General features: G+C 36.5%; 2 protein-coding genes across 6 annotated transcripts; one reads left to right on the plus strand and one right to left on the minus strand.

Annotated features, from left to right (window-relative positions):
* On the plus strand, positions 1-14142 carry LOC105151065 (Darkener of apricot). 2 transcript variants are annotated; one of them, XM_011064546.2, is made up of 9 exons: positions 1-6460; positions 8848-8926; positions 10391-10457; positions 10916-11029; positions 11174-11264; positions 11580-11750; positions 11843-11987; positions 12076-12326; positions 12517-14142. In XM_011064546.2, exons 1-9 carry the CDS (start codon positions 5360-5362, stop codon positions 12727-12729), a joined length of 2232 nt encoding a protein of 743 aa, XP_011062848.1. In that variant the 5' UTR covers positions 1-5359; the 3' UTR covers positions 12730-14142. The 2 variants fall into 2 exon arrangements, with proteins under 2 accessions (XP_011062848.1, XP_011062849.1); XM_011064547.2 differs by having other exon boundaries at positions 2677-6460; positions 11858-11987.
* Men (NADP-dependent malic enzyme) lies at positions 14129-26918 on the minus strand. 4 transcript variants are annotated; one of them, XM_011064557.2, is made up of 9 exons: positions 26842-26918; positions 26727-26777; positions 23046-23190; positions 17048-17206; positions 16557-16919; positions 16089-16400; positions 15088-15456; positions 14672-14966; positions 14129-14554 (listed from the first exon to the last, which is right to left on the minus strand). In XM_011064557.2, exons 1-9 carry the CDS (start codon positions 26901-26903, stop codon positions 14439-14441), a joined length of 1872 nt encoding a protein of 623 aa, XP_011062859.2. In that variant the 5' UTR covers positions 26904-26918; the 3' UTR covers positions 14129-14438. The 4 variants fall into 4 exon arrangements, with proteins under 4 accessions (XP_011062859.2, XP_011062860.2, XP_011062858.2 ...); XM_011064558.2 differs by lacking the exons at positions 26727-26777; positions 26842-26918 and adding an exon at positions 26111-26399; XM_011064556.2 differs by lacking the exons at positions 26727-26777; positions 26842-26918 and adding an exon at positions 24604-24763.

A 26918-nucleotide genomic window follows, 5' to 3' on the forward strand; every position in this document is an offset into this window, starting at 1 on the left:
CTGAGGGACAATATGACATACATTAGCATCGATTATTACGCGCTCCTGTTCGTTATATGTTTTATTGCGCCGCGTGACACACGATCGATGATCTACAAACAGTCGATCAAATCATGCTTTCAACCCCTGATCTATGAAAACATAAACAGCAGATGCCCATTGTACTCTGTCGTACTTATCAACGATGTTTTGATGAAAGAAATTTTGTCTAGTTGATTATTTGAAGGAAAACTCTAAAAATTTCAAATCTTCTGGAATCCACATTGTAAAAAAAGATGAAAATTATATGTTTTAAAACATATGATATCTAATTTTTTTCTTAATGTATATGTAAGATGGCTTGGAAATCATTTCCTTTATTCATATATACATGGAGCGTACTCTCTTTGAACATCCTCATGGAAATTTCACGGTAAACTTTGATAGCGGTTTCTTTTTAATAAAATATTTTTATATTTGCTTTTAATCAAACTTTTGTCAGACTTTTATACGGTTTGTTAAATTATATTTGCAAAAGCCTTGTAAAGTGATTGAAGTTTTATTACCATCATGAATGCTGCCGTCATAAAATTTCACTATGCATTAATAAACTAATTCTTTATGCACATGGTAAGGATTAAGCTAAATTTCGCATATTTCTTATCAAATTTCGAACAAAACAAATGATAATAATGCATGCATGAAAGCGTAAAAGTAAGTTAGATACAAAAACTAAGTCGAAGTTAACGGTCAAGAACAGTCTGTAGAGATTATGAAGAGATTATCTTCTCAATTTCTAATTTAGTTTTTGGCTAATGTTTTTGGAGTCCAGTTCTTCGCAAACGTGCGAACTTCGATCTTATACCACCTATTGAGCTTTGTGATACATAATAGAAACTCTTGATGATGATGATCGATATGTAGAAGCATGAGGACGAGTACAGAGGGAGAAGAGTTAGCGCTCGACCAAGCGAGAACAGTCTTTGGAGAATCTCGTAGCGCAACGGGCACGCAATGAGTGTATACCCTGAGCGAGAATGCCGATGATTCTTCTTTCTTATTCGACGCCGGCTATTTTCGACCGACGACTATTTTCGAGGGGGACTCGTCACGCGGTTTCGCCGCGGTTTTAGTGCGAGTTTGCGCCAGATGGCCAACGCAACATCGTCGCCGCCGCCGCCGTCATCATCATCGAGGAACGTTGCGCCGGCAAGCCGACCGGTTCACCGAAAGCAAACGAGAAAACTTCTTCGTCGTCGATTTATCAGAAAACATACGGACTTAAAGAACGTTCTCACAAATTCTCGACCTATTTATATATCTGAGCGTAGCGCATCGACGAAGTTATCGAAAACATTTTTGTATCTGAAACGGAAGAAGCTTCAACTAATTTTTCGAGAAAATATCTCAATAGTAACAGATTGATTTACTGAAAGTTAGACTTTGTCTTCGAAAATAAGATGTTGAAGCAAAATTGTGTCGATTCAGTTTCATCGCCACAGTAAGAAAAGTCTGGCAACACGATTGGCGGCCCAGAATCGTTCAACCTGGATTTAGAAATACGCGCACCTTGTAGTTGGCAAGATGCGCTCGTGAGACGTGGCGCAAGGTGTAGATGCCAGAGTAGTGAACCATCTCCTGTTTTACGCATCAACTATCAACCTGGATCCTGGAGACTGGACCGTCCTCGGCGGCGGCGGCGATACTTTGGCCGACGGTGGACCGTCATCGGCCACGTCATCGTCGTCATCGTCCCTCCAGACTCAGGAATTGAGTTTACTGATGCCTGGAAACGTCCCCTGGTGGCCGCGTCATAACTGGGACGCGTGGTTGCAGCGCAATGTCACCGAGACCACCAGGGAACTCGACATGAAACTTGACGTCACTCCCGAAACTAACGATACATCGACTTCCGAGGTAGCGTCGAGACCTTCGTATGCCATTACGATATTTGATATTAATTATTTGCTCGAGTACGTGTGTATTTGTACGTGCGCGCTGTTTATGCTCGCTATTTCTGCGATCGTATGCTGACTTGAAACATTCCAATTTCCTTTCTGTGCATTGAACTCGGAAAATTCTACATCATAATCTTGAAATTCTTTATTCAAAAGGAAAGATAATCGGCATCAAAACGTTTAACAAAAGCAGTTCCGATTAGTTTGAGCATGATAGTTCATTCTATTTTAACTATTCAGTTATTAAAATATTGTAATTAATTTCAAGAGATATAACAATTTCTTCGTTTGAGTATTTATTAGTCAAAGATATTTCTAATAGCTTAACCCTCCGTGATCATACCTCTCGAAAGTTCTGTAATGGTCATATCAGGATCAAAATGACTCCAGAGCGTATTTCATCGGTTGTCATATTCACAGTTTCCGTTCTTTGAAATAAAAAAATTACTACATATAATATTTTAACATTGTTAGAATATAGAAATATAGTGATTTTATATCAATTTCAATGTTAACATTTAAAAAAAAATCACGAAAGTGAGTGTGAGCTTTTTTTTTACTCAAAAAATCATAATTTAGAAAAATTTTTTAATAAACATTATGGCTATACACATATGATACTTTCAAAAAAAAAATGCAATAGTTAACTTTTCAAAAAATATTTATTTTGTGAAATGAAGGAGGCTATTTTTGGGGGAAAAAATTATTAAATTACTGTATAAAAGATTGATTATTATATTAATTAAAAATATACTAATTAGATATATATTCTCAAAATTTTTTCAAATTGACCCCAATGACCACGAAGGGTTAAAAATTACGTCATTTAAATATATACGAAAATACATTTTTTCTTCGGTAAAAGGGTTAACATGTAAAACGTGTGCGTCCATTTTTGTTGGCTATCCGCCACGCAGCTACGGTGATGACACGGCACGAGCCTGCCGAGCTGATTAGCCGGCCAGGACTTTAACATTTAAGCGCGGCGTGTTGGGTTTTCTGTACAGCATGTCGAGCATGGCGCACGCGTTTCAGACCACGATTTATATTTGGCATAGCCCGTTCACGAAGACGACAACGACGACGCAACTTGGAGAACGAGAAGCGTGTACTCCAGCACGATGCCGCTTCCCTCCATCTTTCTCCTCCCCGTTTTTAACCCAATATTATGGCCTAACCTTGGTCAATATTAGTAGGTAGCGGAAGAAACATGCGTAACTTTGTCCAAGCAATGGCGCTTCTGTTATAGCAGCGAGTAACTTAGCAAGAGTAATTTATCGTGATGCGACAAAATACGATCCGTTAGACGAAACATTTGTAACGATGATCCGTATTGATTATGTGACTCTTCTATTGTTCTATAATCAATTCAATGCGAGCATTCTATTTGGCCTTATTCTTCAATTCTATTTATGTAACAATAAAATTTGAATAGAAAAAACTTGATCTTTTGAGGCTTTACAGTTGAGAAATATTTAATTTATTCATTTCTGTTCCGATAAACGAAATATATAATATATTTCATTTTGTATTTTTAAGCAATTTGATTTCTAAATTGAGCCAAACTAATCAGTCGCTTCGCCAGAGAATATTTTGGAGATGATTCTGAGACTAATGTGACGATATTCGTGGGCGAGTGGATCTGCGCGAACAAACTGCGTCGCTATTTTGTAAACGACGTGTATTTATACCAATAGTCGGACTTAAAATCTACGACGATAGGACGATATCTTCGACATCGCAACCTTGGAGACAACTCGAGCTTTATTAATAGTATTAGAGTCCACGAACCTAGTTCTAACACTAATTCTTTAGTCAAGCGCTTTTGGTTTTAGATCATCAAGTTTTTTTAGAGTTTAGCGACGTATGCTCCATTTGTTTATTAATTTCTTTTTTGATATTAGATTCTACTTATTTCTACATGGGATAAGATCGAACAATTTTAATGATTATCGAGTTAGATAATCAGATCCTATCCGAAGAGATTGTTTTTAATAATATTCATTTAATTTTCTTAAACCTAAAAATTAATAGAAACTTTCAGTTGTCACGAGGGTACCTTTCCTTTAAGTTATCTTTGAAAACTTAGTTTTGTCTTGTTCATGTTTGGAACAATGACAAAATTTTGAAAAGGAATTTCAATGATAAATTATAACATGGATATTCTCTTGGATACAATTTCTCTCTTCTCGTATCGTTTCTTCTCATGATTACTTACTTTCTCCAGAATCTTCCAGAAGAGGCCTGTGCAAGACTCAACATCTATTCGCCATCCCAATATATATCGCTGTCTATTAAAAACAATACTAGCCGTTATTGAGTAGACAATATTGGGCCGTGCAATAGATCTACTCTAGATTTGATTGGCATTTCTATGTGTGTCAAGGTATACGGAGCAAGCAAGCAAGAGAGAAAGAAAGAGAGAGAGATTGCGTGAAAACACGCGCTTATGGTTTGCTGATGCGTTTTGTCGCATGCATAAAACAGGAAGCGTGCCCTTCATGGATATCTCTTCTCTATGCACCAGGAAACACGACGCACAGCGTTGCCAAGCATAAGCTTGTAGAACTTGGGCACGTTTCGAATAAGCGTTCCGAGACAATTTACGTAATCGTGGATCCCTCTCTTTTCCTATTTCTTCGCCCTCCTCATCTTCTCCACTTTCCACCTGCGTTTTTCTTCGTCTTCCTCCAATTCCGCTTGTCCGTTTCTCCTTCGCCGTAATCGCGTGTGCGAGTTACGCTGATCGACCCTCCTCCCCCCTCTCTCTCTCTCTTTCTCAGTATCCTTACTCCGTATCCGATCACTCTCGAAGAGTCGCTTTCAAGAGAGGTGGACGAATCGTTCTCTTCGGAGCGGGCACACCACTGCTCCCTGGTATTTTTAGTACGACGAGAGAGTATTTGGCGGGGCGCACTGAGTTTCGCCTTCTCCTTCTCTTTCTCCTCGTTGTCGTTGTCGTCGTCGCCGTCGCCGTCGCCGTCGCCGTCGCCGTCGCCGTCGCCGTCGCCGTCGCCGTCGCCGTCGCTACCACCGTCTTCGTCTTGGTCTTCATCTTTATGAACGGCCGACGTTGTTCGTTCGTCATCATCATCTCACTGATTGTCATCGTGATTATAGTTTAGTGCTTTCCTCGGGTGGCGTTCTTTCGCCTTTAGTGATCGGCGTGCTCGCGTAGTGATGTATCTGCGTAGAAGACCATTTCGTCAGTCTCGGTGTCTTCGTGTTCGATCTTGGCTCTTGCGGCCACTCTTCTTGCACGACTTAATCACTACGACTCGAGCATGTTGCGCTGAGATTGTTTCGCGAGATCCAGGACGATCTTGAGTGATTTCGATCCGATCAAGGATCGAATTGGTTAATCTGGAAAATTGGTGGTTTTACGTAATTCAATTTGACAGCGATTTCTCAAGCTAGTTCAAATGTTCATATTCGCGCCGCGCGACATGTCGACCTCTCGACATGGCTCTGTCTCGCGACGGGGTCGTTTCGCGCGCTCGTCCACAACGACGAGCGTGACGCAGATGCTAAGCGACTCCTGTACGAGTCTCCTTCAGAAATTGACTACGAGAGTACGCGGAACATCTGCACTGAATGACCGCGATGTCGGTTCCACGGCGAGGCGATCGCCTGTTGTCGGCCGACTGGGTACCACAAGAAGTCGGTTGGAGAACAAGTATAGCACGATTTTAGACAAGTATTCCGGCAAGAGGCACGCCGACGATTCGGAACGAAGCGGTCGCGGTTATTCGCGGAAACAAGAGCGAGATCACAGCTATTATCATCGAGACGACAGTCCGTTTGTGCGCGACGACAAGACTCTAGAGCCTTCGATGACTCGTACTGTCATCAAGAGTCCCACCAGCGTGCTTCTCAGCGAGAAAGCTTATCCCTACGTGAGCTCCGCGATAAGCAGAGAATCCAGACGTGAGAAGACGCCCGCCTACAACCGCACAACTCGGCAAACTTTATTGAATTCGGACGCTTATCGCCGCTACGGCAGACACAAGTCCGGACACGCGGAAACGCGTAATAGGAAGGTGAGGCCGCATCGAAACGGCAAAAGTGAACAGTTGGAAGCTCATTCGACGTCCCTAAGATTATCTCGACCAGTCAAAATCGAACCATTAGCGTTTGTAGATAGCAAAGAAATCATGGTCGATCCGGACAAAACTCCAGTCGCAAACAGCAACATGGAGAACCTTAATGACGTCGCTCAGAAAGTTACGCGGAACGAATGTTACGCATTAACGGAGGATATGGATCCGGCGATCTCGGATCGGGTAGCCAAACGAAAGGAGATCCAAAGCCTAATCCTGAAGTACGCCGCTATGGAGGACACCTATAGTCAATTGGCGGCTGGTGGACAGGCGAACGTACTTCCCAGCACGACGGATCTCATCGCCAGCAAGTACAAGAAGAGCAATCACCGCAGCAAGCAGAAAGACGACGTGTCCAAGGGCACAGTAACCCCGGGTAGCGCGAGCGCGATTAGCGAGGTGGACACGATTCACGACGCGATCGTAAGTTGTCGAGCCATGGGTTGCCCGGATTGCGCGATCTCGCGAAAGCGACGCCGTTTTAAGCAGAGCGTGTCCATGTGCCGTTGTTGTCTTGTCTTCCCTCGTTCTCACCTGCGTGTTTGCGTGTATATATGTATTTAATTGCAGACGTGCGTATGCAACTTGTGTGAAATCCCTTTCACTCCCTGAAGCCCTAGCACTCCCTAGATTCACGCTGACTGACGTCTATTTCGCGAAAACCCGTTGAAAAGCCTATTAACCGTAGTAATCTTCGCTGCCTCTCCAAGCTAAATAATGCACGTCTACCAATGTTTGCCGTGAGAGTACCACGAGGGTATCTTGGGATACTCCGACTATCATGCTAATCTACCTTATTGCGATTCCGAATGTAATATTTATCAATCTATCTCCTATTTCCAATTTGGGGATTGAGAGTAACACGTTCCATGAATAACATATACGATGTAGATATTGATTATATTTGTGTTAAGGTTCTAATTAAATTATCTGACCATTTTAATTGTTTGGGAAAAACGTCATCTTACATGGTTGCTAAATATTCAAGACTATCTCGATATACTTGTGAAAAGCGAACTGAATCTTAACACTAAAAGATCGGTATTAAGATCGAAATTGTATCCACATCAAAGATGCAACAGTTTTGTCTCTGATTATCTCTATCCATTTTTTTATGATCTTAATAACATGTTGAGAGTACGAAAGACTACGAGAGAATACGTGGCTCTGCTTCTCCTCTTTCTGTTTGATTTCACCATAGAAGTGACTAGTGATCGACGATCCGAAAAATGCGACAGTACAGTCCGCGTGTCGTATTCTCGATAAGGTAGGGTCGAAACCCCGATCAGTATTGCTCCATATTGCGGCAATGAGGATCGTGCCCCATGAGGATCGAGAGATATCTCTATCGATCGTCGTGGAGCGGTGGTTTACGCGAACACGTAAGTACTATGACAAGTCTATCAAGCAATTAACAGTTTAACTAAGCTATCTCTCCGTGTTAGATGAAAGGTAACGTGTTACAAGCACTTCGAAGAAGCTGTCCGGTTATCCGCGTTTGTTTGTTTGTTTTTCTTTTTTTTTCCTCTATACAGAGTGATTCATTTTAATCTTAATAGATAAATATTTAGAAAATATACTGTTTTACCTAAAAAAACATTCCAAATAAAAATTGTATGATATAAAATAAAGAGGGAATCATCACGTCTCCCTCCATACTATACAATTTTTATTTGGGATGTTTTTGGTAAAATTGCATATTTTTGAAATATTTGCCTGTTAAAATTAAAATGAATCACCCTGCATATCTTTCGAGATTGGGATTTGAGTAAATCAAAATAATTGTTTTGTTCGCAAAATTATCGTCGATCAAATATAATATCAAATATATATTGTCATTTAAATCATTGTCATATACGTTATCGCGATTATACGTGTACATAACGCACATGATTCTCTTTCTGCTTTTCTCTGTCTGTCTACGTTAGAGATGTGCATTTGTAGTCGTTTCATGTCGTATCAAGTGCTCTAGTCCGTAGAGCCGTGCGCGTCTTGAGACGGCTCCTTCAAGGCATATACCAGGTCTAACACGAATACGTATATAACGAATATATAAAAAAAGCGAGCGAAATAAAAAAAGAAACCGAAAACAGATAAATAATTAAAATAAGAAAAACGACTGCCGTATGAAAAAATAAAAAAAAAAGCATAGAATAAAGAAAAAACGTAAAAAAAGTAACAAAAAGAAAAGAATATACATATTATGTGCCAATGGTAAATTCGTAACCGCAACTTTCTGACTTGGCAAACCATTTTGCCCTCTCCCCTTTCTCTCTGATTGTTGGGTTACCATCTCCGTTGTAATGGAATGGAATGGAATGGAAACGGATATGGCACACACGGATTGGTCACAACTATGGTCGACCGGGTGCTCGGATCGGGTGGCGTCTCTCTCTCTCTCTCGGTGACGATGACGATGTTATCCTACCTTCCTACCCCCACCGACACACTCGTACGTTCGTCCCGTGCTTACACACGTGTCCTCTGCCGCGTGTTACACGGGTCTCCGCCGACTCGCGGTGGTGGTGGCAACGATGGTGGATGGCACGGTGTATGGCGATCGGTTGATGATCGGCGACCGCTCGACCTGGCGTGCATCTGATGGCCACGTGGATACGGCGGATGTGACCTGACGACCCATCGACCGCCCCAACGGCGCCTCAACTCTGGATATGTGGCATCTACGTCTGGCGCGACCTGTTACTGAATCGGACCGACGCGAACACGGAATACCGAACACGGCGGGTCCGCGGCCTGCAATTGGGTCCAACTCTTGGCACGCATCGATATCGATACACCGGCCCAAATAGAGCCCACGACCGCCCTCCGTCGAGGACGACGAAGACGGCCACCTTGTATACCAATCCGGCGATCTCCTGGCCAATAGATGTTCGTGATCATGTGAATACACTCATTGTAGTAGATTTAAGCAAGCCTCAGGTCGATTAACTGATCGGTTATCTACGGTATCTACCCATACTTTATATCTCTTTCTCTTTTTTCTCTCTCTCTCTCTCTCTCTTTCTCTTTCTCTTTCTCTTTCTCTTTGTCTCTTGTCTCTTTCTCTTTCTTTCGTTTCTTTTTTTCCTCTCTTTTTCACTTCTCCTCGCCTGAATTATAGGTATTATATATGAAACAATATTTACACTACAATACAAGAGTAACAATTCACGCGTTAATCACGTTATGTGTCAATGTTCTCGCTGAACGTCGCCGTTCAGCATACACATACGCGCATATATAGAGATATGTTGTATACATTTATATATATATATTATGATACCACTTATTCGTACACACATTTGTGCGTACACACATTGGCGCGGTTCTCTGTCTAGATCGAAAATTCTCCCTGTCGATCTTTTCGTCGCGCGCTAACTCGGGATACGCGAAAGAGCAGAAAAAAAGATATAGTTTCTCTCTGTCTGTCTGTTTATATACAATTATTCATTTATTTCAGAAAGATAAGTAATAGCATATATATAGTACATTTATTCACCACGTGTTTCGACAGCACATAGGAAACCCGTCGGCTCGACGACGACGGTGATGATTATCGGGAAGCCGGCGCAAAAGAGATTTTGCTTTTTGATTCCCCGCTGAATCGAGGATCCCTTCAAACGCGAGGGTGATTTGGTGGAGGCAGAGAGCTTGGAGGAAGGGAGTAGAGACAAATGAGAAAGATCGAAGGGCTTCTTATTTGCGCTATCTTCTCGATATGTCGTCCTCCTCGGGACGGCGAGTTCCTCGCTCTTGATACTCGTGCACGCGTGCGAGGACAACTGGCATTTACTTTCGCCGTTTTTGTATCTCTTATATATCATTGAACTCTTTGCCTACTCGCTGTATAAAGAATAAAGGATGGGAAACGATAAAAGGATTCTCCCATATGGTCGACAGTAAATGCCACGTCCCGTGCGCCCGTTCAAATAGAGTTACGTTGCTTTTATCCCGTTTTAGGACCTTTAGGAGAGCAGCAATATTTTCGATCGATATCATTTAAACTATACGATACCGTTCCATGTTTATTCGTTATCCCGTTCACTATGAACCGCGCGTGTACGATAACGCACGATCGGCCGAACGCCCACATGGAAGAGTCTCGCCCGTGTTCCTTTAGGGTCTTATTTTTCTTCTTTTCTTTCTTTTTCAAACGCAACAACTCTCTCCTCAAGAGAGTAGCCTTTCTTCTTCTTTGTGTAAGGGGGCGATGGACAAGGGGCACTCAAAGGCTTTTTTGTCATGAATGAAAGGGTGCTTCGTCCAGTTAGTGAACGCAGGCGAGCACTCCCTCCTTCCGTGGGCCGCGAGGCTCATATTTGCTGGGTATTCACCTTCATTTTTACATTACAGATAAAGTACTGGCCACCCTAGGAGAGGGTACTTTTGGAAAAGTTGTCAAGGTTAAGGACTTGCAAATGTAAGTTCCAGTTCACATAAGTACATAGGTAACATAACTTCGCGTTTCGCACTGTCTACTCATATCTCTCTCTCTCTCTCTCTCTCTCTCTATACTTATTTATTTTTATTTACCTCTTTTCGCCTCGGTTCTTCGCGCGTCATCAATTCGCGCGCCGAGGAAAATCCTAAATGCGCGCGTTGCGCGATGTACCACAGGCAGAAATAGCCATCCGGCACTGTCACAAAATAACACGCGAGTAGTTGCAATAATAGGATGGCCTTGCACTTTGTTTTACGAGCCGGGCGTCGCGTTTTGCGACGGCCACGAATTAGATCTCTTTAGCGGAATACGAAGTTACGGCAAACGTCCGCGTGAAAAGTATTCTCCACGTGCAGCTTCATCCTCATAGGATACAGGATTTGAGCTGGCGGGAGACAGTTTTAATATCAGATATCATGATCGATGTTACATTCTAGGGATCATGTGATGGCTCTGAAGATTATTAAAAACGTGGAAAAATACAGGGAAGCAGCAAAGTTGGAAATAAATGCTCTTGAAAAGATCGCTAATAAGGACCCAGAAGGCCAGCAGTTAGTATCTAATTGTTTTATTTATTCTTTAATCTTGAAGTAGTTTTGCGACGTAAAGCTACTCTGTAAGCAAGAATATTTTGTTTTAATTTAATATATAAGGTTTATAAAATGGTGATAATTCACTCGATTATTTCATTTCAGTCTATGCGTAAAGATGCTCGATTGGTTCAATTATCATGGACACATGTGTATCGCTTTCGAAATGCTCGGTCTGAGTGTTTTTGACTTCCTGGTAAATATTGAAGCATACCTTATGACGAATTAGATGCATTAGTACGCAGTAGAAGCCAAATGTATATTAGTCTATCTACATACAAAAACATAATATAAATGCCTTGATTGATGAAATGCTTAATATAGATTTTATCGAACACATAGTGTAATTGTATTGAACATCTCGCGGTCCAATCCGCTTATATACAATGCACATGCTTTTACATCAATTTATATGATAGTCTTTAAGATATAGTACGCACTACTGAAACCAAATTTACTATTGGACTCTGATGCTATCAGGTCTAAGATATTGACAAAGTTATTTTTACAGAGGGATAACAGTTACCAGCCGTATCCGTTGGAACATGTTAGGCACATGGGCTATCAACTTTGTTACGCTGTTAAGTTTTTACATGATAACAAGCTCACGCACACGGATCTTAAACCGGAGAACATCTTATTCGTAGATTCGGAATACGATAGCACATATAACAATAAAAAGGTGTGCTATTGTTAATATTTTCTATTATCGATTTATCGAACCTCGATTTGACATGTAGAATAAGCTTCCATTCTAAAGTGTTTCAAAAAAAGCTTTTTCTTTTTAAGCGGAGAGACATGAGACGTGTGAAGCGAACCGATATCAAACTTATCGACTTTGGTAGCGCTACTTTCGATCACGAACATCATAGTACAATCGTTAGCACAAGACATTATAGAGCACCTGAAGTGATTTTAGGTGAGTGCTCCTCTTAAAATATTCTTTTGATCGCACATACCTTTGTATCACTATCGTTATCATTAATCTTATATTTTTCTGTATGTAGAATTGGGTTGGTCTCAACCTTGCGATGTTTGGTCCATCGGTTGCATCTTGTTCGAGTTATACCTGGGCATCACGTTATTCCAAACACATGATAATCGCGAGCACCTGGCGATGATGGAACGTATACTTGGCACGATACCACATCGCATGGCTCGCAAAACTAAGACCAAGTACTTCTACCATGGTAAACTGGATTGGGATGACAAGAGTTCGGCCGGTAGATACGTACGAGATAATTGCAAGCCATTATATGTTAGTATTTTGACTTTAATTAAATTCCTATATCAAATTATGAATTAAAAACAAAGATTCAAATAGAGACTAAAGAATAAAAATTTTAAATGTAGATTATAATTTGTTTAATTAATAATAAAATAATTTTCGATATATAATGTAATTGTTGGTTATTCATAAACTAATATATATTTTTATGCCTGTATAGCGTTATATGCTGTCTGATGATGAAGAACATCGTCAGCTGTTCGATCTGGTTCAACGAATGTTGGAGTATGAACCTTCGCAACGTATTACTCTGAAGGATGCGTTGACTCATTCGTTCTTCGATGCTTTACCAGCATCCCAGAGATTGCCTGACCCGCGAGCAGCTGGTGATTCTCAACAATCTCACGAACGATCACATTCACTCTCTCGATGAAGCTAGGAAAGGGACCGATCTCCGTGCTGGACAGACACTCCACTTTCAACGACACTACTGCCCTATGTCTTCGTTCTAATATCATTAATTTTTATGAAAACATGTCTATCGTAACTACGAGATCCGATGATGTGATGATGCGAACATTGATTTTGAAAAATAGTGCGTGTATGTGTGTATAAATTGATCATTGGAATTCCTCATTTCATCTGCACTCAGCACTGATTTAATTTGGAATTATATATAGGAACTATATGTAGAGAAAGCAGTAGTGCGGTGGTGCCGTGGAACTTGGACTAATTCAATTATATCTAATGATGAGCGATCAGACTACTACCCGTTGCCCGATAAGCTGCGGGTGGTCCGTTTGTTTTTATCGCATTGTCTATCATGAGACAAGCGACAAGGTCCCTGTTACTGGCACGCAAAGGCCAGTGTGTCTGCTCAGTGTAGCGTAACAGAGTCCCACAATTGTAAACAATTTTTTAAATGCTCTTCTGTACATTTTTTGTCCCTTAAATTTATTACAATATTACTATATGATATAAATGAATTTGGAATAAAGATAACTTTCGGGGTCAACAGTTCATAATCTGTTTTGAATTGATGATCACGAATGTTCTGACAGTAAGTATCGGACTAGTGAAAAAATAAAATGGATAATAGTTTTACTCATACACGTCAATAGAGTTGACAGAAATTGAGAGAAAGCGATCGAACGCGAGCGAGAGAGGAAATGTGTGAATAACAATCACCACAATTCATCGTTGTGAATTATATACATCTTGAAATGTAAGAATACAGAATTATCTTAGAAAATATTCTCTCAAACAATTCTTTTATTCATTTCTAAGTCCATCATACAACAAGACTTAAATTGAATAAGCATAGCATAAGGCCGCTGAACTAATAAATATCCTATAACTCTTATGTAAATCAATATGGCGTCTTTCATCAATATGCCGGATGCTTATTGGTTTGGTGGTATTGTGCTATGTTTATATAGCTTATGCCATTTTGTATAATGGACTACACATTGAATTCGGGAAAAGAATTTGCAAACTTTTTCGCGATGTACGTGCTGACTTAGCATCGCCTTGTAAATTCTTGGCCTAATTAAGTAATATTTTTTTGTCGATTATTGTCTTGTAAAGATTTAAATTAAATTAATGACGTATATTTAATATTGCGAAAAATGATCGAACATGAAGAAGCAATCTTCACTTTTTTTGTCACAGACTTTTCTTTTGCACAACTGTCATCCGTATAAGTTTTGTTTGATCTTAGTTATACTAAGTCTACGAAATGAACAATATTATAGTGCTCGTCAAACGCGATCGGGGATATCTAGGATGTTCTGCAGAAAACAAAAATGATATTTCTAGTAGCAATAAATACATTTCTTTCAAACTAGCATCGATATTTATTTGTTTAACCAGCAAATCAATTCTTACATCGAGCTTGTACTTTATTTGCAAAAATTCCTTCATATTAAACACAAATTCATTCCTATGAATTTTACTAACTAAATATTGCATATTGGTCACGTTTGCACATACAGTGCTAGAAATAAAATAAGCCCGATCAACAGACTTTAAAAAAGCGAGGAAAATTCATTTCCCGAAGAATTCCCTCAAACATGTATATTATTCTTTCATAAATCCAAAACAATCGTGTATAAAATCAAAAACGTCAAATTAATAAAAGTATTACAATATTGGCCATGAATAAATTGGAGGTATTGCCGATTTATAGTTTGGATCGTATAATTGTGCCTTGATAAAACTCTCGTAATCTGAAGGCTCCGGATAGACAGTTGCTATACCTGCATATAAAAAAAAATGTATGAATAATTTATATTATGTAGCAGAATATACGAGAAGCTTTGTGTGTCTTCTATCTTCTCTAACACATTTGGAATATTTATAGTATTTATACTCACATTTTTTATAGGCATATTTCATGACTGTACATGCTATATTCAACGAACATTTCTGTATATCGGCCAATGGTGGGTAAAGATTGCCGCTGTCCAAATCGGCTTGCGTTACTAAATCGGAGAGAGCCGTTGCGGCAATAAGGAAAGTCTCCTCGGGAATGATGCGCATACCGGCGCATATTGCGGCCAACGCGATTCCAGGGAATATGTAACTATTATTACCCTGGCCAGGATAATAAGTTTTATTGTTATACGTGACTGGTGGAAAAGGCGAGCCACTCGCGAATAAGCATCTTCCCTGCGCAATTTAAACAATGGTTGATTAAAATTATTCAGGAAAATTTCGTCAGCAAAATTTCATATTAAAAATTTATTTGTCAATAAATGTAGAGAATTGTTCTCACAAGTCAACTTCTTACCTCTGTAGCAATATAAGCTTCTTCCGCGGTGCACTCTGCTTTGCTCGTTGGATTGCTCAGAGCGAAAATAATGGGTCTCTCATTGTTACGCCCCATTTCCGTCAATATTTCTGTCGTGAAGGCACCTCTGATAGCAGCTGCGCCAATAATAACCGAAGGTTTGGCAATCTTAATAACATCCAACAGAGCATCGATGGGCTTATCGTCACGAGCAAAGTGCAATTTATGCTCTGTCAGTCCGCCCTTTGGACGATCTTTCACTATCAATCCTTTCGAGTCTACCATCCAAATTTTGCTCTTAGCTTCTTCCTTAGTTACTCCTTCTTTTTGCATTGTCATCACGCACAATGCCGCGATACCTAATGACGCCTGTAAGTGATTCATAATTCATGAAAGCGTATTCTACTCTTCGAATATATAATCTATAACGCGACTAAGGGGCCTATTCTGTATCTCTTAACGATTATGATTATATATTGTTATATTATTATATTACGCAGCTTTTTTACTATATACAAAACCTGTGCAATGACAATGTAATAATATCAGTCGTTAAGAATTACAGAATAGGTCCTTAAAACACGCATTGTGTTTTTGTCGACAGTTAACATATTCTCTAGTAAAAATTTTTCTCTAGTAAGAATTTTTCAAAGAATTTGTTAGACTTTCTAAATAATTTTATAACTCTTTAAAAAATTTTTTAAATACAAATTCGAACACTTCAAAATTTTTCGTACATATAAAATTCTGAAATATTCTAAGATTTCTTATTCTATTTTTTCAGATTTTATAAGATTTCATCAGAGAGAGAAATTACAAAACGAAATTACAGAAATTTTAGAATATTTCAGAATTTATATGAAGAATTCTAAGAAAAGATATGTAAACTTTCTCAATTTTTCTGAAAAGTGTTCTAATTCGTATAAAAATTATAAAAAAATTTAGTTTAATTTAATTTAATTTTTTTTTCATCAAGATAAACTGAATATTTTGATAGCAACCTCTCCGGCACCCTGAAACACGATCGTATTATCTGAGAGCTTTGTCTGCGTAACACGAAGTGATGCCAGTAACCCGGCAACAGCGACAGAGGCAGTGCCCTGAATATCATCATTAAAGGTGCAGTAGTCGTTGTGATATTTTTGAAGTAATTTGAACGCATTAACATTTCCAAAGTCTTCGAATTGAATTAACGTATTCGGACCATATCGTTTCACGATAGCCTTCATGAACTCTTCCACGAATTCGTCGTACTGTTTCCCGACGACACGTTTGTGTCTGTGACCGATATACAGGGGATCATCCAACAAAGACTGCAAAAGGAATATAAGAATCAAATGTATAGATTTAAGATTAAAGAAGAAATTAATGCGAAATATTAACGAAGAAATATATTATTTTTTGTGTTTGACAGTATAATGAGGGAACCAATGAAGACATTTACCGTAGATGTGATGTATTTTCCATACCTGGGTATTAGTGCCGACGTCCAAAGTGATAGGCAAACACTGGTGGGGTTTAATACCAGCTAATGCGGTGTACAATGACAATTTACCTATGGAAATACCCATGCCGTGAGCACCTAGGTCACCCAATCCCAATATTCTCTCGCCGTCCGTGACAACAATTGCTCGTACGTCGTGTTCGGGCCAGTTTTTTAAAACGTCATAGACATGGCCTCTATCGTGAATGCTTATGAAGAGGCCTCGCGGCCTACGATAAATCAGACCGAATTTCTGACATGCCAAACCCACGGTCGGCGTATATACCAATGGCATTATTTTACCTACATCTTCTGCCAACAAACGATAGAAGAGTTTCTCGTTTCTATCCTAAGGAATAAGACCCTATGTGAGAATCAAAGCATATGAGAAAAGCAGGCCTGATCAAGCGGGAACGGGGAGACCATTAATATAACGTCTCCGATCAAGTGACAGCGATAACTGTCGTGTTCATGTACCAGTAGGCCTATGAGATATATGTATTTTGAGAGATCATCCGTGTAGCGTTCCAGATTAAGACGACAAAGCTCCAACTGTTCTTCTTGAGTTTTTACGGCTGCCGGTAGAAGACCATGTATACCCAGTATCTGCCTTTCTTCAATACTGAACGCCATACCCTGAAACGTGATAATAACACACCATTAAATACAGCACTTAAACGAAATTTTAAAAAATCCACTGAACATCTCTGTCTCTCTTAAAAATTGAAAAATATGGAAAAGAAAAAATGCAAATATAAATTTATAATCCTATTTTGTGTGTGTGTGTGTATTTCAATTCAATTGTCTTTATTATTCGGACTATTTCTACGGAAAACATCGAACGTTGCACGTATATCGCTATCATTCCTTTTCTTGCGACATTGGCAAACAGGAAAAAATTAATTGATGAGTCAGAATCAGAGCACCAGACTAGACTCTGACCTTCAATCAAAAGAAATGATAATATCTATAACTGTTAACAGTATTAACAGCAGTCATTAGTAAGCGTGGGTGAAAGGTGATCAGCTGATCGTCGTCCCATTTCGATTTTTACAAATGCTAATATTGCACAAACGTTACATCTAGCGATCGTGATTCAAATATATTATGTAGTGTGTGTGTGTGTGTATATCAGAATTTACCCTCAAGACTCATTTTCCGTGATCCACATTCACTTTTAAGGATAATGACATATAATATGCCCTTGACGACACGTTGTGTCTAATTGAATCTTACATGGATGATTAGACAAAAAACGAGCTTATAAGAGCGATTAAGAAAAGATTCGATTGCATCGTTTGATCGACGTCAAATCAACAGTACTTTGTAGAGGCGCTTTCAGAGGCGCTTTTAATGTTTAATTCATTTCCTCGAAATAGAGTAAGTTTAATCTAAAATATTTTAACAGTGTATTTTCAGAAATAATATTACAAATAGGACACCTTTTATATTTGATTAAATTATAACATAATATTAGGTGTTGGAATTAATTCGTAGCGTTTTACAAGTGATGGGAAGTACTTTCATTAATGTATTTTTTAATGCTCATGTGAAATAAATAACATTCTTTCATTAAAAAACGCTACGAATTAATTCCAACACCTAATATATTGTTGGCATATGATGTAGTTACGGTTTGCAGAGACACTGCCAATGCTTTTTTGAAACGAACGTTAGACTGTGCCAGGTATTTTATTGAACTAACGCTTGACTTAAACGGAATATTGTCAATTTACCTATATAATAAACGCTTTATAGAATTATTCTACCATTAAAATTTAACAAATTTCTGCGTTTCTCTTACTCGTCCTTTAAATGTAAACTCATCATTAATAGAAATTTAAATAGATACTGTCTGTGTCAACTCTATTGTTACAATAATGATTATAATATTTACGATTATAAACATTTGTTACAATTTTATAAATTGATGAAAGGACTGAATACTGGATATGAGTAAAATTAAAAGTAAAAAGAAATACTATTATAATTCTTTTATTCTCGACCTTTTCAATATTTTCTACTAATTAATATCGACAAACAAGATTAGTTGCAAAATTAATGGATGTAATAAATTATAAGAAATGATGAAGAACGATAATGTAATAGATGCCTTTATATTAATGGAACGTCAACACTGAAAGAGCAGTATAATTTATTATCTCACTGACTTATCTCGACTGCGGTTAATGAACTGCATTATTTTGCGATATGATTTCATTTCACCTTCAAATACCGGAAAAGTGCAGTAGCGAATTCTTGACTATTATACCCATAAAGGGAGAAACAAGACCTGATCTGATCTGATTAATGATCAAACTATCTATAATATTTCTTAATCACTTTACATTCTTTCATTCTCTTTCATATGTTTAAAAGTGTTATTAAATAATAAACGATATTCGATTTCTTTTTAATTCATCTCTTTTTTAAGAGATCTAAAATAGATGTGTGATTTTTTTAGGGAAGTTAATTTTGAGTATTAAAAATTAAAATACAATTAGATTTAAAAGTAATATAAAAGGCTCTGTAGTAATAAGCAAAGGTAGTATAAAAGAAGGGCAACGAGCCAATGACGCAAATAAAAAATTATAATTCAGCTAAGAAAACTTAATACAAAAACATTTAAAATACAATAAAATGAAACAAACGTTTCAACTCCAATTGAGTCATTTTCAATGCCATCATACAATAATATAAATGTCGTTCTAAATTGAAAATTAATACATAATCTTACAATATTCTTAAAATTAACAAATAATTCTTTCCTCTTTCGGTGTAATACGCTGTGAGTCATTTTTATCAAGAATTAACAAATTTGTTAATTCTTGATAAAAATGACTCACAGCGTATTACACCGAAAGAGGAAAGAATTATTTGTTAATTTTAAGAATATTGTAAGATTATGTATTAATTTTCAATTTAGAACGACATTTATATCATTGTATGATGGCATTGAAAATGACTCAATTGGAGTTGAAACGTTTGTTTCATTTTATTGTATTTTAAATGTTTTTGTATTAAGTTTTCTTAGCTGAATTATAATTTTTTATTTGCGTCATTGGCTCGTTGCCCTTCTTTTATACTACCTTTGACAATTAGATTTACTGATGATACATTCTGTATATATAAAATTTTTATTAAAAATTGTAATCTTTTTATATAAAGTATACATATAAAATAAACCGCATATAATTCATTTTTGCATACCGGAAATTTTTCTTGTTGAAAATAGATATGTGATTATCGTGCGACCAATGTTTCCATACGCTGGTTTCCGATAACAAGGCATTGTGGTATCATGTTGTTGTTATATGTAAATTTTTGCGTGATAATGTGTCTATCGTAAGAATTATGTCACTCTTATATAAAATGATTCTCATATATAAGACAATAATAAGACAACGCAGTTTTACACGAAAGCATTTAATAATTTATCGAAATATAAGATGATATGACGTTTCTTTAATTGTATTGTTTGATCAATTTCTGTTGTAAAATTTCTTATAACAATTGTATTAACTTTTAAAAGGTGATGTTTTTTTTTTTCAACGTTGATCACGTTGGTCACATCAGAGCGAATTGTAACTGAATTTAATTCAATAGAAAGGTCAGCGCTCGTGAAGAGTACTTTTCCATTAAGTGAACTCGTCTCTGACTTTTGATGGACACTCTAGAGCTAACTTCATCGAAAGTTTTTATCTGACAATGAGTAAAACTTTAATGAGTATTCTATATATTTAAACATTCTTCACTACACTGTTTCTAATGATCTTTTATTATTTACAATTAGATATGAAAGAAATAAAATGTTAGTAAATTTAACTTTTAATTTAGAATATAAATTTATTAATATAAAATTGCTATTTATAATTTAAAAGACTTTTTAAATTTTATGAGTAATTAAATTAGTCTAAGAAGATCAATAATTTCTTCTTCTTAAAAAGAACTTTTTATTATTTAAAAAATATAAAACATTTATAATAAATGTATTTTTACGAATTAAAGTTTCTTTAATTTACATGAAGCACTAAAAATTTTTATCTTATTTAATATTACAGAATATCGCAGTTTTGTTCATTTAATGGAGTATAATTTTTGTAGCATATATATTACTTTATATGAATAAGTTGATAATATTGACAAAATTTTCTGTAGAAATTTTTTATAAATTTCATAATTGCAAAATAAAGCTAATTACTTGTTTTCAAATTACATTCATATTCGTGTATACCAATTTTGTAAAATTTTTTCATCCATTTTCTTCATAGTGCTTAACTTGCGATAATTATACTATTGCACTTTTAATTCTCTATTCTTTTTATCGCAATAATATTATTAATAAAATTCATTTTTCAATATGATATATTATTCGTATTAATTAAAGCATTTAATGCAAGATTCTCTACATTCAGCAACCTCGAAAGCATTTTTAATCGTATTGTCATAGATAAAAAATTAGTAGAAGATAAGGAAAAGGGAAACTGGACTCGTTAAAATTAATCGAAATTATAACTATTGAAATTAAAGCTCTCATTTCATCTCAATGAACAATAAGTGTGAATTTCATAAAATATTTTACATATACATATAAATATATTTTTCGAGAATTAAGCAACTAAAAGGGAAAGTTAAGATGACAGTGTAATTATCGCGGTAAAAAAAGAAAGTTGAAATTTGGGCGAAACATGCAAAAGAGAAAATCCAAGCCTTTAGTCCAAACGTGAGATCGCGAAATGAAGCGCAAACATGAACGAGTACCCTTCCATCCGCAGCGAGCAGAGCTTCAGGGATGCGCGTAGTCCGATTCTGATCCGGAACGAGATTCCACCAATCGGTCTCCATTTTATCTCGGTACACTCCGAACTTTTCCCTCGGAATTTTCGTATCCCATGACAAACAACCGACCGTGGAAACGGTTGCTGGGGTTCTTGACTCCCGTGACGGCGACCCTTCGGCTTATGCATGGATCGATAGGCAGCCCTATTCTTGAATTCTTGAATATAAAGTGACTCCATGACCTACCGCAAGTATTACGTATACCCGTTGCTTAAAAAAAAGGATCATATCGCAAAACGTTCGCGAATAATTTCGCAGATACAATTCTAAAGATGATTTACAGAAATAAAAAGAGGGTAAAGTTTTATTTTTTTAATTTTTTAGCGCTTATTTTCTTCAATCAACAGAATCTTGTTCCTTATTATGAATAATATAAAATCGCTATTTATAATTTTCAAAATTTTTCAAATTTTATAACGAATAAATGTAATCCAAGAAGATCAATAATTCCTCCTTTTCAAAAAAGCAAATTTTTCAATATTTAAAAAATATAAGTAAGATCATTTATAATAAATATATTTTGCAAAAATGTAGTTTTTTACGACCTGAAAGATATGATTAATAAAAATGCTTTCGAAGTTGCTGAATAGAAATTTTTTTAAATAGAAGGTAGATAAATTTTCGCATTAAGGTAAATCAAAAGGAAAGACTTAACTGTGTTGAAAAGAACCGAAAAAAGATTCTAATTTTTTTAGCTGTCAAAATAATCTAAATTACAATACGATTACAATAAATTACAACGAAGATCTTAACTTTAAAGGAATTTGAAAATAAGGTTGTGAAAATCCAGGGCCGTCTCAATCTATGAATGAGAGCTTAACTATATCGAATTTCGGGATTGCGCAAGCGTAGAGGGCAATTACCGTGAAGAGTTTCGCGAAGTCATCCTGCAGTCTCACATTCTGCTGTCGAGTTGCAATCCAATTTGCCGTACGCAATTGTTGCACGCAGCAAAGTTTCAGATTTCGCTTTGCGAAACGTTCGCGAACTTTTAGTCAGTATAGATTACCAGCTCATCAATTTGCGAATTGTAATTAACAGTTATAATTAACAGTTATAATTTTGTAATAAATCGTACTAATATTTATTTCAATTTTTAAGCTGACCATCTTACAGAAATTAGTTCAAAATTAGCTTCAAAATTGACTAACAATAAACTCTTCTTCTATTTTTAGAATAACGAGAAGATTTCGGGCATCATACGGTTGAACGTTTCATTAAATCAGATTCAAGCATTTGGTGAAAGCGTTTTTTTTTTTTCAGAATCTTCATGTTCCAGTAATTTTATTTCAGAATCACGTGTAAGTTCTATCTTACGTGCTACCTTACGAAAAGGTCTACGAGTGACTACGATACTTCGCTGCTCAACATGGAAATATGTGTTGTTAATACAAATAGCGAGTGTCGGAAGAACGTTCTAAATATAAACGTCTTCAAATTCGATTTTTTCTTCCATAACGTTTCGTCATCGTTTTTTTCATCTAATTGCTTTTCGCGCTGAGTCAGCCTAAGTTATGCAGATAACGTTAACGCGTACTCGAGTCTATCTATGAGTGGAGATTATCTTCCGCACTATTGCGACTATCGCGACTATCAATTGTGCAACGCATTTTGTTATATGATACACACAGCGTACCTTGTTCAAGTGCGGATCTCTAATGTGATCGAGGCCACACAGAAGGCCGGCGCACATCGCGTCGCCACTTCCTCGTTGGCCCAGCTGATCGCGTTCCAAGCTCGACATGATCTTGCTACAGTTGGGTTGGTTACTGCTCTGGGTCCTGCGAACGAATGCCACTTGTCTGAGCAGTTTGCGCGCAAACGCACAGCAAGATGGTAGGACAGGGAACGCGATAGAGAGGTGACGTGACATGACGTGAGCGTGTCGGCAAACTCACAAAGGGGTAGAATAATGAACACCGCCGTGCCACTAAAGGCAGCGACCTTCAATCCTTTAATTTTTATAAATATTTCGCTCACTATACATTGTTACATAAACAATGAAAACATTTGATTGTTTTTTAATTTATTTAATATTAAGAAGTAATGCATGCCTTTTTTTACAAAATATATATGTCTTCTTATAAATCTTAATTAATCAAATAAAGAAAATGAAATGAACAAATATTATAATACGTTTTTATAAATATAATGAAAATTTTTTGTATTATACTCAGTCAGAAATGATAATGAAATCGACATCGATATATTTGTTTCATTTCAATTTATTGCACTGCTTGTACCAGTTCAGAAAGTGCAGCAATAAGAAACAGATCTATATATTTAATTATATAAATATATAATTAAATATAATTATATTATATTCATGATTTTATACATACGAATTTAATTTATTATTTATTTTCTTCGTTTCAGTAGTAGAAGTATATTCTTATCAGCTTTATATCGTATAATATTATGGGATACAAAATTACTTTTTATAAACACAATTAATAAATATAAATATTGAATTTTTTAAATAAAATTTCTGTAAAATTTCTGTCTGCATTGTATAATACATACGAGACATCGCTTCGCCTTAAAGGTGCAAATATAACACGTACCTGCAAATAGGCATGGTTTAGCGCACGCGCATTTATCACGCAATTATACGTTATATATACATTTACCGGACAACAAATGTTTGATTCATCATGTGAGAAAAACATGCAAATGTTTGCAGATGTCAATATTAAAAGTTTAGAAAATCACTATCATTGATGGGAACAAAGTTCGACGGAGTCGACGTTTTCGAGCTCATTTTCGCCTTGATTAGATCAAAGTTTAAAGTATATACACCAAAGTTTAATCACCATGACTGAGCATTATTTTTCCATTACAAAGTTATCGAGGTAATACGATATAAGCGTAATTATCATGATTGCCTCGAAAAGAAATGTAGTTAAGAAATTATATTAATAAAAAATTATAAAATAGACAGAAGAACTTTTTTCTTCACATGCAACAAAAATTAATTTAATGAGATATTCATTACTGGACGTTATGATAGATAATGATTTCGTCAAGTTGTTAAAAAAAATATCGTAGCTTGTTCGACTTATGTAATAAGAAAAAACATCGCGGTGTCTTTCCTGAAGTAAAGTAAAAACGAAATTCAGCGAAACGAAGGTGACGCAAGGATTCTTGCGTGTTAAGTAAATTCAACAGAAATCGACGTGATTCGTCGACTTTACCTGCTCTTGGACAGGTGATGCTGATGGCAGATTTCAGGTTCAAGATCGGAGATAACGTAACGCAAGCTATCGTTGCTCGATTGACGGAGAAAACTCGTCAAGTGACAGCTGAGCGGTTTGAGGAGCTGCTTCGTAGACATGTTTTATATAGACTAAACTGAACTAAACGTTTCATGACGCGACTGCCTTATCAGTCAGCGGAGAAAGACGTATCTCACGTACATGTGCGTATGCAAATCGCATTTGATGGAATTTTACTTCCCCTCTCCGGAATTGGATCGCGAAAATAGAAGACTACAAATTTCTGTAAATTGCTTATCTTTGCATTATTAACATGGATAATAGATGATGTAATATTGATGAAAGATAACGATGCTAATTGTCGCGTTAGCCTTTACTCTTTCAACCGATAGCCTGATATGGTCACACGATTCACGCGATATCTTTAGCCAATATGAAATTCAGACATTATCTACGACACAATATGTGTTGTGCGAGTGTTAAATTATAATGAAATATGTCAAATATTGTAATGAAGAAAAATTAAAAAATGGAATATTTTTTTATCAATGTATGGGGCAATATGCAATTATTAAGTTAATTCTTAAGTCACATAAATATAATTTCCGATATAAGTATAATTTTTTTCTAAAGATATCCTTGATGCAATTCTTTGAGTCATTTAAAAAGTAATTAGCAATAAGTTTGATCAAGAGATATTTAGAAAAAATAAGTATTTGTTATCTATTTAGGAATAAGTATTATATTAGGTGTTGGAATTAATTCGTAGCGTTTTACAAGTGATGGGAAGTACTTTCATTAATGTATTTTTTAATGCTCATGTGAAATAAATAACATTCTTTCATTAAAAAACGCTACGAATTAATTCCAACACCTAATACAAGATGTTTTATTTTAAACATAATGAGTCGAATATCTTGAAAAATATGAAAGGTACAGAAAAATGTTTCAGATGAAATAAATTATACAGTCTGAAGGGACGCAAATGGTGGTGAAATTATTTGTCGAAAAAATCAAAAATTTTTCAAGATCATATAAAGATTTTTGCCATTTAAAAAAAATATGTTTATATTCGGAATAATTACAGAAATCATATTATGTAAAAAAAATCATACAATTCCATTTTTAAAAATGACGGATCTCCATATAAAAATTGATCTCCTTGAAAAATTGATTTTTTTCAAAAATTAACTTTATCAATATTTGCGTCCTTTCAAACTGTACAACTTTCATCTGAAACATCTTTTATATTTTCCAACATATTCAGCCTACTATGTTTAAAATAAAATGCCCTGTATATATTTATGACTTAAAACTTAACTCAATAAAAATTAAAATGTTAATTACGTTTTATGTACTGTTACAACATTTCGCACCAAAGTGCTTTTAGATGCTATCTCTAATAATTCACACATTTAAAAATTCTATTTATCATCAAAGGAAAATAAGTTTGCTGCAAGATAAGTACAAACACAAAGACACTTACATCAAGTTTCGTTGCACATTATTGGAGTTTCCGTTGCCCATCGTGACACTTAAGCGATTAGCTGGGGATTTGCTAGTGAGGTCTGTCTGAATCTCGTATTAATATCGCAAACAATAACTCTCGCGTTAACATAAGCGTGGAAGATTACCGTATTTTGCTGCAGTTGTGTCAAAACGACTCGGTAAGAGAGACAAGATTTTTTTTTTCTAGAGAAGAAATACGCGCGAATCACCCAGCTTCTCGCACGCCGGTGAAATCGGCCGCTTCGATCACGAGAAGATCACGAGCGTGACTAGCGGATCGCCATCGGATCGTCAAGGAGAACGTGGTGTTCACTCGTCGTGTCGTAGCCTTCGTTCTAGTTATCTAGATTTTCTCTCTTTCAGAGAGAAAATCGGGCGAAAAAAGCGTATTTTCGGAGGGGGAACTGACACTTCCTCTTATTTGATATTAATTGAATAACAATTCCTTTTTAATAACCGCCGGAATTTAAATTAAACTAACGTCGTCCACGGCGGTGTTTTTTTCTAATGCGTAATCGATTGGGATCTTTTCTTGCTGTAGTGTATAACTTCTCTTTTTTTACTCAACATAAATATTAATTGCGTGCACTTACATGTGTGCGTAACTTTGTGTGTCGTGCGCAGAGAGGGATGGCTTCACGCGACTAAAAAAGATTTTTTTTGTAAAAAAATATCTTAATCGTACGTTATATCAATTGTGCGTTTTACCTGAGAAGACAATTTTTCGCTCGAGTCTTCCAGAATTCGAGCAAACTTTTTCTGACAGCCATTCGTCGACGATAGCC

The sequence above is a fragment of the Acromyrmex echinatior genome, chromosome 9 (assembly GCF_024713525.1).
Source record: "Acromyrmex echinatior isolate Ae372 chromosome 9, ASM2471352v2, whole genome shotgun sequence".
NCBI classification, from domain to species: domain Eukaryota; kingdom Metazoa; phylum Arthropoda; class Insecta; order Hymenoptera; family Formicidae; genus Acromyrmex; species Acromyrmex echinatior.

Excerpts from the sequence above, each read along its gene's own strand:
- Men (XM_011064556.2), bottom strand. The coding sequence starts at position 24,743 with ATGTCTACGAAGCAGCTCCTCAAACCGCTCAGCTGTCACTTGACGAGT. Across the intron at positions 16,401-16,556 it reads ACGTCGGCACTAATACCCAG|TCTTTGTTGGATGATCCCCT; the intron begins GTATGGAAAATA and ends TTCCTTTTGCAG. Across the intron at positions 15,457-16,088 it reads TGTTTCAGGGTGCCGGAGAG|GCGTCATTAGGTATCGCGGC; the intron begins GTTGCTATCAAA and ends AATCACTTACAG.
- LOC105151065 (XM_011064546.2), top strand. The coding sequence starts at position 5,360 with ATGTTCATATTCGCGCCGCGCGACATGTCGACCTCTCGACATGGCTCT. Across the intron at positions 10,458-10,915 it reads AAGGTTAAGGACTTGCAAAT|GGATCATGTGATGGCTCTGA; the intron begins GTAAGTTCCAGT and ends GTTACATTCTAG. Across the intron at positions 11,751-11,842 it reads GCACATATAACAATAAAAAG|CTTTTTCTTTTTAAGCGGAG; the intron begins GTGTGCTATTGT and ends TTTCAAAAAAAG.